Here is a 15,623-nt window from a genome sequence, read left to right as displayed (position 1 = left end):
TACCTCTCAATGGACCAGTAACAATACTGGACATACTACTATTCTAGACAATTTCAGATCTATCCCAGATCGCTTAGACTATACCACCCCAAAAATGGTATTTGGTAAAAGATTCCATGTGTCCATCCCTTCAAGATCCTCCTGGGAGAAGAAGAGGGACCCCTGGAAGACGATGCGGTACACTTCTATACTGACGGTTCAAAGACTGATCACGGAGTTGGAAGTGGTATCATTTTTTTAGAACAACTGAATTTCAGTCAAGATTATATAAAGAAATTAATGGATTGTATATATTTTGTATTGTACACTAGGTCATATGATAAAATTAAAGATTATTCTAATTTCAAGTTTGAACAAGATAACGTCTTTTCTTTGGAACATTTTTAACCGGCATAATTTCTAAAACTTTGCTAAAGTTTCTAGTCGAGAACATTTGGTCCTTCGAGTTTTTATTTAACATACAAACAGTATTTGAGGTTTTGTTTTTCTTAATTTAAATAACAATCAGTGCAAGCAAATTTAAAGTTAAAACATTTAAGTAAATTACATTTACACAAAAAAAAACTTAATATATAGTGCCGTGTGTGCAGTTTTAAAAAAAAAAAAAAACAATAAATCTAGTTAAAATAAAAAAGAAAGGAAAAGTACACAAAATATATAATTTAAACGATCCATCATTCACTCGGAGCCCCTGCAGCAACATCAACGACGACGCCAGCAGCATCTTTAACGACGACGACGACGTCAGCAGCAATTCACCGACAAAGTCAACAGCCGTAGCCGCAGCATACAAGCAGTAAGTCGTTGCTTTTCTTGTTAGTAAAACCTGTCCCGATTTCGTTTTTTTTAATATTACTCTGTAATTTAAAAATAATTTAAAGAAATGGAAAAATCATATAAGTATGGGGAATTGCAAAAGGGGTTACTTACAAAAGTCATCAAAGACCTTACTAATTTCAAAAAGGCTCCGAAGGAGCGGAGAACACCAGCATATGCATCGGGACGTCTTTCAAAGCTAGAAGAAGATCTAGCTACGTCGAAAGCCTATCACGAGGCAATCATTGGTGGTGGTATGCTGGAAGAATATTTAAAAAAGGATGAATTATTAGTGGTCTATGATCAAATGTATGATATTTACCTCGAATATAGGGCAGAATTGGTAGAGGCGATGGAAAAATCGAAAACACTTATCGCAGGTGATGTCCTAATGGGTGCTCCGCCCCCTCATTCTTCTGCATCGTCCTCACATTCGGCGATTCGTCTCCCGAGGATTGATCTACCCAAATTCGACGGATCTTACACAAACTGGCGTGCTTTTCACGACAGATTTCAAGCTCTCGTCCATAAAAACGCGACCCTGGAGGACATCGACAAATTGCATTTCCTACAAACGTGTTTAATAGGTGATGCACATCGTTTTATGCAAAACATTGCTGTTGAGTCTGCAAGTTATGAAAAGGCATGGGAACTTTTGGAAGAGCGCTACAATCATAAACGCATTCTGGTGCACATCCAAATGCAATCGCTTTTTAGTCAACCCTCATTGACGCGAGAAACGGCATCTGGTCTCAAGGAGCTCTTGTATACAACAAGGGAATGTCTTCTCGCTCTTGAAAATTTGGAGGTTCCGATTTCTTCGTGGGATACGGTCTTGATATGGTTCCTTGTACAAAAGCTTCCTAGTACAAGTCAAAAATTATGGGAGGAAAAATTAGGGAATAGCAAGGACTTACCGAAATTTGATGCGTTTTCCGAATTTTTAGAGACACGATTCCGTACGCTTGAAGTTATGGGCCAACAAGAGCTAGCTACGCCCACCAGGCGCAAAGAAGAGTCATCTGTTAATTCAAGGCCACGCTTTCAACCATCGACTTCAAAGGTTTTACATACAAAGCATGTTGTAAAGCATCAACCTCAGAAAATTCCAAAGCACTTTCAAACTAGCCAAGTTCTTTGCAAATTGTGCAACCACAACAAGCACTCCCTTAGAAAATGCCAGCAATTTTTGGCAATGGACAGTGTCAAACGCCGAGAAGTAGTCCGGGGAATCCATGTTTGTGAAAATTGTCTGACATATGGGCATTCTCTCCAGGAATGCCAGAGTTTGAGTCGGTGCTATTTCTGTCAACAGAAACATCACTCACTCCTGCATTTGCAGCACCATAATAACTCTTTTCAACCTCAACAACCAGGTTCTGAACATCAGACCCAAGTCGGAACATCAAGCCAAGGTATGCCGTCTCAACCGAGAGTTACCGGTTCTAGTTCTAACACATTTCAGGCCTCAGTGAACCCGAATGCGCCTGAGTTCCAACCAGCTGTTCGTCAACAAACTCAAAACTACCACGCGTCGCACGGTGATCGTGCCCAAACACACCAGGTGCTCTTAGCTACAGCAGTTGTCAAAGCGCGAGCCACAGATGGAAGAATTCGTTTACTACGTGCCCTGGTTGATACAGGGTCAGAAACGTCTTTCATAACAGAAGCTGCTGCTCGTCTGCTGAAGTTGGAAAGGCGACGTGCCATTGTTGAGGTATCGGGGTTGGGGTTGGTCAGCAGCGGCACAACACAGCATACCGTCGAAGTGCATTTTGCTTCTCGCCATTCGACGTTTGAAACTGCCACACAGGCATTGGTTTTTAAGTCGCTGACTGGGCATCTCCCGGCCCAACGAGTGGTACCCAACAGTTGGAATCACCTCAAGGGTCTTACGTTAGCAGATCCCCATCTCTACGAACCCGCTCCTATCGATTTATTGTTTGGAAGTGATGTTTGCGCCCAAATAATGCTACCGGAAATAAGAAGGTCTCCGGATAACAACGCACCGATAGCGCAAAATACGCATTTAGGGTGGATCGTGTTAGGGAAAGTTCCAGAGGAACTTCCCCGGCAAATTCGAAGTTTCGTGCAGGTTACCGACCTCGGAATTCAGCTACAGAAGTTTTGGGAGATGGAAGAAACGCCGTTCCAGACACATGAAACCCTAGACAACATTGTTTGTGAAGAACATTTTGAGAGGAATACGACACGTTTACCAGACGGGCGTTACCAAGTCAGCTTACCGTTCAAAGAAGGCCTTCCAGCGATGGGATCCAGCCGTCAAGGAGCTACTCGACGATTTCTCCATCTCGAGAAAAGACTTGCTGCAGATCCTAAACTTTGTGAGGACTATTCAAAGTGCATAAATGAGTACATCAAGCTCAAACACATGGAAGAAATAGATGAAGATGACACGGTTTTGGCGACCCCTTACCATTATTTTCTTCCGCACCATGCAGTTTTTAAGGAAGCGAGTTCCACAACAAAGCTGAGAGTGGTGTTTGACGCAGCTTCTAAAGCTTCGGATGGGAAATCCCTCAACGAACATCTTCTTGTAGGTCCAAAATTGCAGACCAATATCATTGATCTTGTTCTCAGATGGCGTACTCATCGAGTTACTTTTACGGCAGACATTGAAAAGATGTACCGTCAAATTATGGTTAGTTTCCCAGACCGATACTTTCAGCTAATTTTGTGGAGGGAACAGAAATCTTCGCCGATTAAAGTCTTCAAAATGAACACTGTCACGTTTGGTACAGCGAGCGCACCATATCTTGCGATTAAGGTTTTGAAGAAACTAGCTGACGATGAAAGTCAGAATTTTCCCGAAGGGGCGAAGGTTGTCCGTGAGGACATGTACGTTGATGATCTGATCAGTGGAGCAGATTCCATCGAAGAAGCCAAGAGGAAACAACATGAAGCCAAGCAGCTCTTAGCGTCTGCGGGATTCAACCTGAGGAAATGGACGAGTAACTCCAAGGCTCTCCTGGAAGACATCGCTGCTGAGGATCGAGAACTCGATTTTGAACTCCCGTTTAACACCTCAAATCATGTCAAGACACTCGGCATCAAGTGGTTTCCACTTGACGACTACTTTTCTTTTCAAAATCTGCAAGTTTCACCAGAAGACATCACAAAACGGTCAATGTTGTCCACCATCGCTAAGCTGTTCGACCCACTCGGGTGGATATCACCCTGCATCATCACGGCGAAACTAATGATGCAACGCCTCTGGGAGCATGGTTGTGATTGGGACGATCCAATTCCTACTCCCTTAAAGACGGAATGGGAAGCTTTTCAACGCGAACTTCCTCTCATCGAACGATTGCGAATTCCGAGATGGATCGCGAAAAGCCCATCTAATAAGGCTGTCCAACTTCACGGATTCTGTGACGCCTCCATGAAAGCTTTCGGTGCAGTAGTCTACATTCGGGTCTTAGACACGGACGATCGAATCCTTACCAGCCTGCTTCTCTCAAAAACAAAAGTAGCACCAAGTCAGCGAACCATCACGCTGCCTCGCCTGGAACTCTGTGGAGCTGTTCTTCTGTCGCAGCTACTTAGTTACACCAAGGATATCTTGGCCATCCCCGATGTCGATATCTACGCGTGGACTGATTCGATGATAGCGTTGGCATGGATACAAGCGTCACCAGCAAAATGGACCACATTCGTATCCAATCGTGTATCCGAAATTCAGCGGCTTATACAGATCGACAGCTGGGGTCATGTTGCAACATTGCATAACCCAGCCGATCTAGCGTCTCGAGGTGTATTTCCGGCTGAACTGGAGTCATTGGATATGTGGTGGAATGGACCTGAATTTTTAACGCGACAATGGGAATTCGATGCTCCGCATCAACTCATCGACAACGACACTGAAGAAGAAAAGAAGGATAAAAGTAAAGTGAATGTTTTAAGTATCAATATCACTCATGGCGATAAAATCTTGCAGGCTATTCACGACTCTTCCAGGTTGCTCAAATTACTTAGAGTCGTCGCCACCTGTCGTCGTTTCACAATAAAATGTCGACCTAAGCTTGGTCCTATCACTGGTCCAATCAATCCTAAAGAATTAGATGCAGCACATCAAATAGTGGTCAAGGCAGCACAGAAGGAGATGTTTGGAGATGAGATTCAACAAATTCTTGGAAATGCCAAAATTCCAAAGAATTTACTTTCGTTAAACGCATTTCTTGATTCTGACGGAATCTTACGAGTCGGGGGACGTTTAGCAAACTCCCTCCTTTCCTACGATGCCCAACATCCGATACTGTTGCAGAGCAACCACCATTTTACGAGTCTGGTTGTAAGAGATGCTCACAAGCAAACTCTACACGGCGGAATCCAGCAAATGATTAATTACATCCGACAACGATATTGGATAGGACAGATTCGGCGAAGCGTCAAGCACCAGTTGCATAAATGCCCTTCTTGCTACCGGCAAAAGGCATCTGAAATGCAACAACTGATGGGAAACTTACCTGCTGCGCGAGTACGCATATCGCGACCATTTAGTCACACCGGCGTTGACTATGCGGGACCAATCGAGATAAAAGCCTGGAAAGCCCGTGGAGCAAAAATACTAAAAGGCTATTTCGCAGTATTTATCTGTTTGGCAACCAAAGCCATTCATCTCGAAGCAGTATCAGACTTAACCACACAAGCATTTTTAGCAGCATTCAAACGGTTCACTGCCAGAAGAGGAATTTGTAAGCAGATCTATAGCGACTGCGGAACTAATTTCATCGGTGCCAATAATGAACTGGCAAAAATGATGAAAGAAGCACAACACGACTGGAAGCAGGTAGCAGAACTATTGGCAAATCGCGGTACAGATTTCATTTCCCCAGCTTCTCCCCATTTCGGTGGCCTATGGGAAGCGGGTGTGAAGTCTGTCAAGTACCATCTCAAACGAGTCATTGGAATTGAGAGGCTTACCTTCGAGGAGCTCGCGACGCTTCTAGCACAAGTAGAAGCTTGTCTGAATTCGAGACCTCTATGCCCACTAACCGATAGCATCGATGATTTGAACGCACTAACTCCAGCACATTTCTTAGTCGGAGAATCTTTGCATGCAGTACCACAAGGTGAAACAGAAACAAACATTACACATAAAGATCGCTGGAAACGAGTTCAGGCATTATCTGAAGTATTTTGGAGACGATGGAATTCTGAATACTTATCTCGGCTTCAACAACGCCCAAAATGGACAAAAATACAAGAAAAGCCGAAGATAGGAGATTTGGTTCTCTTGAAGGATGAACGACTTCCACCAACACATTGGAATATGGCGCGAATAGAACAAACCCACAGCGGGTCAGACGGTTTGGTACGCGTTGTCACGCTCCGCACCAAGTCTGGACAGTTTAAACGACCGATTACTAAAATTTGCCTTTTACCTTCAAACAAAACCACGGAACAAACGAGTCTAATATAAATAATATTTAAAAGAATCATATAAAATCATCACATCAAAACATGAAGTTAAAAACAAAAACAAAAAAAGAGATCGTAAACAAACCAGATCAAATAAAACACCAATTCAATTCTGAAAATTTTAATTTATTCAAAACTATAATATCAGTAACTTGATCTTAAAATTATAAACTATAAATAAGGCTGCAACAAATAAACAATATAATTTAACAAAATTAAAACAATTTGATTCAAAATATTTCAATTTGACTTAAAACAAGATGGCTTATATCAAATTCTTAATCTAAATTCATCGCTAATATGGTAATGTCCGCAGCCAAAACATCAAACTTAAGTCCACAATTCAGCTTCAGCACGTCAAACGTCACATCTAATTCACTAGATTCAAAACAAACCAAATAAAATCACAACTCATAATTAAGAACACATACCTACAATTATTCATTTCACCGAAATTAAATATTAATTCACTTAATTCAACGTTTCAAAACACCGATATAATATTAAAATACTTAATGCAACATTTCGATTAAAACATCAATAAATATTTCCAACAAAACAAAATATATTTCAATAATTTATGAAATCAAATAATCGCATTTACTAAATGTTAAAAGCACTTCACAGTCACCACCAAATAAAATTTATTTAAATAAAACACAATTTCTACGAATTTAAAATTTGCAACATAAACACTCAACTCAAGATAAAAATTCAACAAAATTATAACGAGTAAAACCATACAACCGATACACGGCACCGCCCGATCAAAATATGTCTGCTTAAAACAAATTACAAAATAAAAATAATAATAATTCTAATCATAACAATACGCGAGAACATACGACCGATGCACGACCCCACTCGTTCAAAATTATGCACATAATTTCTCAAGCCAAAATCAAAACAAACAATTATGCGCACAATTCTCAATTATATACATATGTACATACATACCGGCTTTTGCAAATAAAAACGGTTAAAATAAAATCGAAAGACTTACGAACTTATATGTAGGTAATTACATATGTACATATGTATATGGAAGCACAAAACTGCATTATTAAATTTTAAATAAAATTATAATGAATACACATAATAAAAGGAACTCACCCATTGTTTTAACACAACAACAACATAATCATATAGGTACCTATGTACCTATTATTTAATTCAACCGCATTTGAATTATATTGCTAAAATTGATGTAACGCATCAAAAATGAAACCACCGTTTTCTTAAATTAATTAAACTAAATAAATTAATCACATTCATAACAATAAATAACAAAATTTAAACTATATCAAATTAAAAACAAACGGAAAGCAACCCGACCGGCACACGAAACACGATATTAAATATATTAAAGAAATAAAATCCCATTCAATTGAATGAGACAAAAAAAAACAAAATCAACAATCAGCGGTACTTTCACTACACATACTACGTTTGTGTTATGATAGAATATTTGTTGCTTTTGGTTTCGTTTACTTACTGTACTTGTTGTTTTTTTATAATTCCTTTTCTAAAAATATTCTCTCTCGTTACATGTTCAATGGAGTTGGGTTAAAATCAGCGAAAACCAAAAGATGTCGATAGTGCAGCGCAAAAGGGTTATACCAAACTATCAAAACAATGGCGGGGAGAATGTGCGAATGTAAATAATTCGCGTAAATGCAAACAGAACTTTAAAGTATTTGAACATTCATTCACCTATAGACTTCCCAATCAATGTAGTGTATTCCAGGCAGAAGTAATGGCGATTAAAGAAGCACTATCCTGGCTCAAAGAAAACGTTATATCTTGTAAGGATGTACGAATCTTCCCAGACAGCCAAGCCGCTCTTAAATTTTTCGCGTCTGTCTCCACAAACTTTCAAACAGTCTACGATTGTCAATCATCTCTGAATGAGATGACGAAACAGTTTAACATTCACCTCATTTGGGTGCCGGGCCACAGAGACATTCCGGGAAATTGCAAAGCCGATGGAACACTTCTGCCTTATGTTAGACAAAAACATAACATAGGAACACCACTTGCTAAATGCAAATATCTTCTCAAGCATTATGCTCTAGAAACAACAAATGCTACATGGTAACAAAGTACCACTTGCCTAGCAACCAAGGAAATATGGCCAAGTATTGACTTAAAACGGTCAAAAAGCTTGATAACACAATTGGAGTAATAACGGGACATTGCCTCATAGGAGGACATGCTCTGAGGCTAGGGGTCTACACAAATGACTTCTGTAGAAGCTGCATGGACGAGGAGGAAGAGGAAACTGGCAACGATTGAGACAAAACGTCTCTCTAAGTTTATTAAAAGTACAAAATGGTTTGTTTAAATTCATTACTCTCCCATGAGTATCCTCATTAGTGGTATCACAATGGACCCTTGAGGTCTACGTGTGTCTGGACAGCCACTCCAACCTAACCTAACCTAATGCTTCGAAAATTTAAGGATCTCTACTGTCACAAAAGCGTAACCCTCCCCCAATGCCACTATCCATGAGTGGTACTATCATCGATGAGCTTTCAGTCCTAGGTTTGTGATTACAAACCACCTGTTGTGGAGTGATCACATATTTGACATCGCCAACAATGCTGCCAAGTGTTTAGATTTTCTTCGAAGAAGTTTTTGACCCCTTCTCATGTGGCTACAACCTAAATTATATTCGCCAGAAACTCTAGTACAATTCCCATATCTGGGCAATAACACACTTGAGTCTCTTGGACAGGATGCAAAAAAGAGCTCTAAAATTGATAGGTGACCGTTGTTTAACTGAAACTTTTGTATCTCTTGGGCACCGCCGTAAGGTTTCATTTCTGTCATTATTTTATCGCTATTTCATAAATAATATTCTGTTGAAGTAGCCAGTTGCATTCCTCCCCTCAAACAATTTAACCATAATGCCTGTTCTTTTAGGAATGCCCATCAGTTTACCCTTGAGCCCAACTTCGGACGTACAGTTAAGTACAGATATTCTTTTTTTAGTCGCACTACACGAATGTGGAATGCTTTACCAGACTCAATATTTCTAACCCAATTTGCATAGGTATCTGCTTTCCAATCCTATCCTCCCTTTCTTATTGCTCGCACTGTGTATAATCATTATAAGGGTATTCATATCCCCTTGAGTGCACACACAATATACGAAAAAAATGGCTTTAAGGGATTTAATATTTGTTTTTCATTGTAATCCGGTTTTGAAGACTTGTACTTTTTTTATATTTTCCTGTATATAGATATCAAGATTATCTGCTTCAAAATGAGCTCTGACTCGTGAATATCCTATAAACTATTTTTTTTTTTTTAACTTTTGCACACTTGCCCGGTTTTATGTTTGAAGTATTTTTCATAAGAGTTTTCTTAAAAGCCAAACAATTTCAGATGATAAGTTCCGTCACACATAAATATAAAACATTTCTTGGTGCCAAATAATAATACATTCATATAAGAAAGGTATAACCATTAAAACGTCAATCAAGTATAAGGAAGTTTTTAAATATAATCAAAATGGTGCTAAATTCTTCAATGTTAACTTTACTTTAGTCTATATAATTCGTTTTATTACTTAACTAACATCAAATAACTTGAATTTAATTGTATTCTTTTAGTTTTGGACTTCAGGATGCAGGCATGTCTGTTATGAAGTAAAAAGAGGCACGTACCTAGACATTTAAGTTCAACTTAAATATTTAAGTTCCTAGTTTTAGGAAAACAAGTATTCAAGTGATGAAAAAGGTCTCAAATCCTAATTCAACAAAGACACCTGATGTCTCTGAACCCACCATCATAGTCATAATCAAAACAAATCTATCTACAAAAAGAAGATCAAATATAAAAATATACCCACCCCTACCAAATATCGTAGAAATTCCACTCTCATAACCAAAAAGTAAATCAACTTTATTGTGGCGTAAAAAGGAATCAATAATATTCGACTTCCCTCATTTTACAAATACCATACATTCCACATAACCAAAAACATAATAAATATAAATAAGGCCAAAAGCATAATCAAAAGCAAATACAACATTAACATTAACAATCACCTATAGCTTAGCATTGGCATTTTACAAATAGTAGCTTAGTTGAGGAAAACTAATTTCCCATATTTGAACAACCATTCCAGTTATGTTAATCTTCCCCTAAATGAAATTCATCCCAATTATGTACATTTGACTGTACCTACTCCATAACTTGACTCTACTATAATTAGGTGTAACATTGCTCAAGTTTTTTGTTTTTGTTTTTCGTTACCAAAGTGAACCACATGTGAAAACGTTGGTGTAGGAAAAAAGCTTTAATTATAAGTGGTGTCGATTCCATTATTGAAAGATACGGGGACTTTGATGAATACCACCCTCCTTCAACAAAAATCCCCATCCCTGTAAATATCAGGCCTCAGACAGGAGTGAATAAATTCGATCGCAGCTTTCATTAATGCGTATGGTGATTGAAGTCCGATAAAAAACCTCATAAATAAAAAACATCTGCGTCTGTCGGCTATCGCATCGGTCTGGCCTGATGGTCTGGAACTAAAAAAGGAAACCAAGTTATTCAAATCGAATAATGGAGGAAACACTGACTACAGAAGTACCGGTGTCGGTGTCGACTTTATTTTGTCAATTTTAATCATTCCCAATGGAATTGATTTGGATCGAATTAAACATCACACATCTACCCACACTAAAACACGCTGCCAATTACAATAGATACAAATCCGAAACACAACAAAACAGTTAACAGGAAGCTTAGTTAATTATTTTTTTCAATTTCTTTTGCTACGCTATACGAATGTTAAAATGCATTTAGCATCCATTATAGATTTGATATACATCGGAACTACATTTCGGTAAACTCTAAACAGTTATCCTTTCATTTTTGATCATCGGCTATACTCGTAGTACTGCTATAATGATGGCGGTAGCTATCGCCAGCTCATTATGACGTAAGGCCTTTATACTTATCTTGTATCTGAGATAACTGTTTACATTTATGAAATCATTAGCGGATTAATTTCATGAACATACCTACCTCAAGTCCAAAGTTGTCGCAGCTGTTTTGTTTTCTTAATGGGAGCATGTTTTTCGTGTACCAAAAGAAAGTACACTCAAGTGTAATGCAAGCAAACCACCTTTATTTTACACTTTTATAACATGCGTGTATTAAATTTTGTTAGTAAATGTTCCAGTGAAGCGATAATTGTTTTAAAAATTTCAGATTTTAACTCTAAAATGTTGAAATCCCATATGTGGGATATTCAAAAAATCTAGTTTTAAATTAAGTTAGTTATTTATAAATAGACAGTTACAGTTAAATGAATAATTTTGCCAAGATTGTAAGAACTTTATGCTTGGGATATTGAAAAATAAATTAAAAATCATAAAATATTATTAATTTATAAGTCTTAGTTTTGACAAAATTAATTAATAAAACTGGTAAAAATTTTCTGATAAAATTAAAATTCTTGAATATCCCAAAAATAAAATCCTTTTCATCCACATTTTAGAATACCCCACTCTTGTATATTAAAAAATTAATCTTGGGTTGGGTTAAACAATGTATTGAAGTTTGTCGATTTTAATTAATGACCAAGAACAGAACTTTTAGAGAGAATTACTTTGTTGTTTTCCAAACATTCTACTTATGCACACATTTCTAAGATTAATATCAGACCAAAAAATGTGTCTTAAATTATTTATATATTTTTTGTTGAATATCTTACACATGGGATATTTGATGACGGTTTTTTGAAGCGAATTTCCTGGGTTGGGTTCGATATAACGTTTTTTATATTCCAGTTTCTTAAAATTCCGGTTTTAAAATCCCGATTTTTATAATCCTGCTTTTTGTAATCCCGATTTCTTATAATCCCGCTTTTTGCAATCCCGTTTTTTACAATAACGTTTTACAAAATTACTTTAATGTTTAAAACTATGATAAGATACAAAAATTCAATGATTATAAAAAAGTTTATATTGAAAAGTGAGATCTAAGCACTCCTTTTATGCTTGTTGCGTTCAGATTTTGTTTTATACTACGAGTAAAAGTATTCCAAAGCTTAACCGAATTTACAACAAATTGACGTTCCTATGTTATATATGAGTAAGGAGGGATAATTAGCTGATGAAATCTGTTTGAGGTTGGCCTTCTTACTCTGTCAAAACAATATTGTGGTTGGTGTGCGAAAAGTTTGTCGAAAAGCAAAATGAAACTACGAAGTTCTACATATTTTCCGAAAGGCACTCTAATGTAAGTAAGTAGTAAGCGCGAGGCGAAATCAGATATCCTATAATATCTACGTTATCCAGAAACATAACGAGCGATTGAGTTGAAAGCTACATTAAGTTTTCGCCTGCTCGTGAAACTGCAGTTACAATAGATTTAACAACCATAAACTAGAATAGGAATAACCAAGGTTTAAGAGAGAAGCAAACGCGTTTTTAATGTCGTGAAAGATTGTGTAACCCATAACGTACGAAGTACTTCATAAACCTTACCAACGAGTACATTTATATGATCATCCCAAGTCAAAGGACGATTAAAAGTCACACCAAGATTCTTTGCTGTAACCACATAAACCAGAACAATCGTTGGAAAATTTTAAGACATTTAGATCTTTTCGGGTTCAACATAAGTCCGTTTGACAAAGACCAAGACTTCATGTTCGATAAGGCCAAGTGGACAGCTGAAGTAAAGCTGAACGTCATCAGCATACAAGTGAGAGCTAGAATAACCTAATGATGATGGAAGTTCATTTACATAAGCAGAAAACAAGAGAGGACCCAGTATGGAACCTTGTGGTACACCAGTGGCATTCGGCAATAAATTTGACAGGTTATCAACAACTTGCACTGTTTGCTTTCTATCATTCGTTAGATAAGAAAAAAATGATTAAGTTGCGCTTGATGAAAAATTAAAATTTTGCGTAAGCTTTCTACATAGATTGACATGATTAACGGAATCAAAAGTCTTCCAATGCTTTTCTTATGTCATCAGTAACGTTTAAAAGTGCTGTAACACAGCTGTGTTTCTTCCGAAAACCAGATTGATACAGAGCTGAGCAGTGAGTTTGTAGATAGAAAGACGTTAAATTGTTTTTGAAGGATCCTTTCAAAAACTTTCGACAAAAATGGCAATACCGAAATAGCTCTCCATAACTCAGGGTATATCAAGGACGTCAAAATAGTATTGAAAGCAATTTGTTTGGGATTTTTTTAAAACGGGATTTTAAAAAGCAGTATTCCGATACGCTACCGAATATCCCATCAATTTTAACACTCTGTTAACCTCAAATCTATAAATAAGGAGATTAATTTTACTTAACAGTTTATTGAAGTTTTGTTTATATGACTAAAAATTAATTGTTAACATAGATTTACGTTATTTTCCCAACATCCCACTTATACTCGTATACATGTCATACAATATTTTAGAATTCTAAGTGAAAGAATGAAACCAACTCATAACCAACTCCATTGGAATTTCAAGATGATTTGATTTTGCATTCGAATATCCCACGAATGGGATGGTGGATTTTGGTTTCATCGGTTGACGTTTTTCGCGACACTTCAGTATACAGTAGCTCGTTTTTGGAATTGCCAGGTGGGTAAAAGTGATTATTTGCACATTAAGTTATCACCTCTGTTTGGTCGGTGGTTGTGGACTTGCTCTAAATTGGAACTTGTACACGTTTCACAAAGTGTGACACGCATGTCTCACACAAAAAAATAAAAGGAAAAACTTGCAAGATATGTTGAAGACATTTTTTTTATTTAAGAGCTTGCCACTAATCCGCTATAAGACGTCGTCGTCTAGCGTCGTCGTCGTCGTAATGAAGTGCTGGAGAAAAATATATGTGCATATATAAATGGTGAATGGAAGTTCAACGTTGTTGTAAAAATAAAAATAAATTTTCTTAAACTGGTTTTTAAACATTACATGAATTTGTTAAAAGGAACCTGCAAAATAATTATTTAACAAAAAAAAACTTGCTGTGGGAGTAAATATTTCTTCTTATTTTTCACTACAGTTAGTTCTTAATTACTGGAATGAAGATGTTTGAAAAAAAAGACTTAATTATTTTTTTCTGAACTATACCTAATTTCTTAAGTGCGTCCTTTCGTAAAGAAAGACGATTGCATTTTAAAAAATTGTGTTCTGAGAATGAAGGGACTAAGTGGGAAATTATAAGAAATTCACTTGAAAATGCATAGACTTGAAATAATTGAAGCTTAAAAGTGGAATTTAAATGCATAATTCTTTTGTGAGTTTTGAATTTTGAGAATTTATTTCATGTCAAAAGAGAAAAATAAGAATTATTCTAGCATAGGGTTGGACATAATTTTACCTAAACATAGTTATAAGCTATTATTATATAAGTCCATTCCCTGTACTTAAATGGATTACTTTTGAACAAATTCTAAGATATTTTTAATAAAATGAAGGTGCGCCTCTCTCTGAACTGTCAAATTATTTTTGTTATTTATTTTAAGGAAAAGTTTTTTTTTCTTTAACATATTGTGTAGGTAACAGTCACTTTTATAAGTTTTTCAAATTTAATAATAGCTATGTATAGCTAATTTCCTGTAATACTAGTAGAACGGGTTACTAAGTCCGTAATCAGAATTCGCAGAGATTTTTTAAATTTACCCATAGAAGTGAGAGAGGTAACTACAAAATTGTTTTCAAATTACACTTAAGGGGTTAGACCACCCTATATGCCAATTGACAATTGACTTTTTTATGATTCTTTTCAGAGATACTACAAAGTAAATAAAAATTTTACAGAATCGAGAAATTATTATAAAAATGATTTTCTTTAACCTGTGGTTTTCAACCTGGCAATACTTTGTAAGCATTTTTGACAGATTTCAGGTGATTTATGCTAAGTTTGGTTTTCATAATGATTTCATAATGAATACATTTGTGCAAGTTTAAAACCAAATAATGTTTTGGTTAGAGTGACGCCATCAATTTACTAAGTGACTCCTAGATCTTCTGATTTAACACTCCTAGACTATTTTATGTATAGGGTTACGTAATGTCGCTTTTTTGACAGATCGGCCCCAAACGAGAATATTCAGAACGTTGTTGCCCATACGGCAAAAATGGTTATTTCGGCTGGAATTAACTCAAGGGAACCAATTAACTCAAGCGTCCTTTTGCTCGAAATTATTTTTAAAACATAATGTCAAACTTTTATTTTTATAACCCAGCTAAAGTCTTGGAAATAATATTAAATTATATTCGCTTTATTTGTTCTTAAAATGACTCAACGAATGATTTTGATTAAACATAAGCTTTTTGTGATATACTTACTTTAGGAAAAATTTCACACTCCCTGAGTGAAAAGTGAA

At 36.6% G+C, this 15,623-nt stretch overlaps 1 protein-coding gene across 1 annotated transcript; it reads left to right on the top strand.

Moving 5' to 3' along the window:
* The first annotated feature begins 883 nt into the window (after positions 1-883).
* LOC129945240 (uncharacterized) lies at positions 884-6,259 on the top strand. Its single transcript, XM_056054901.1, has one exon. The coding sequence runs from the start codon at positions 884-886 to the stop codon at positions 6,257-6,259; it is 5,376 nt and encodes a 1,791-aa protein (XP_055910876.1).
* The last annotated feature ends 9,364 nt before the right edge of the window (positions 6,260-15,623 follow it).

Source organism: Eupeodes corollae, chromosome 2 (genome assembly GCF_945859685.1).
Source record: "Eupeodes corollae chromosome 2, idEupCoro1.1, whole genome shotgun sequence".
NCBI lineage: Eukaryota > Metazoa > Arthropoda > Insecta > Diptera > Syrphidae > Eupeodes > Eupeodes corollae.
Note: the sequence above shows the minus strand (reverse complement) of the source record. Positions and strands in the feature narration are given on the sequence as shown.

What these genes read in the sequence shown, in the direction of transcription:
- LOC129945240 (XM_056054901.1), top strand. Translation starts at nt 884, where the DNA reads ATGGAAAAATCATATAAGTATGGGGAATTGCAAAAGGGGTTACTTACA.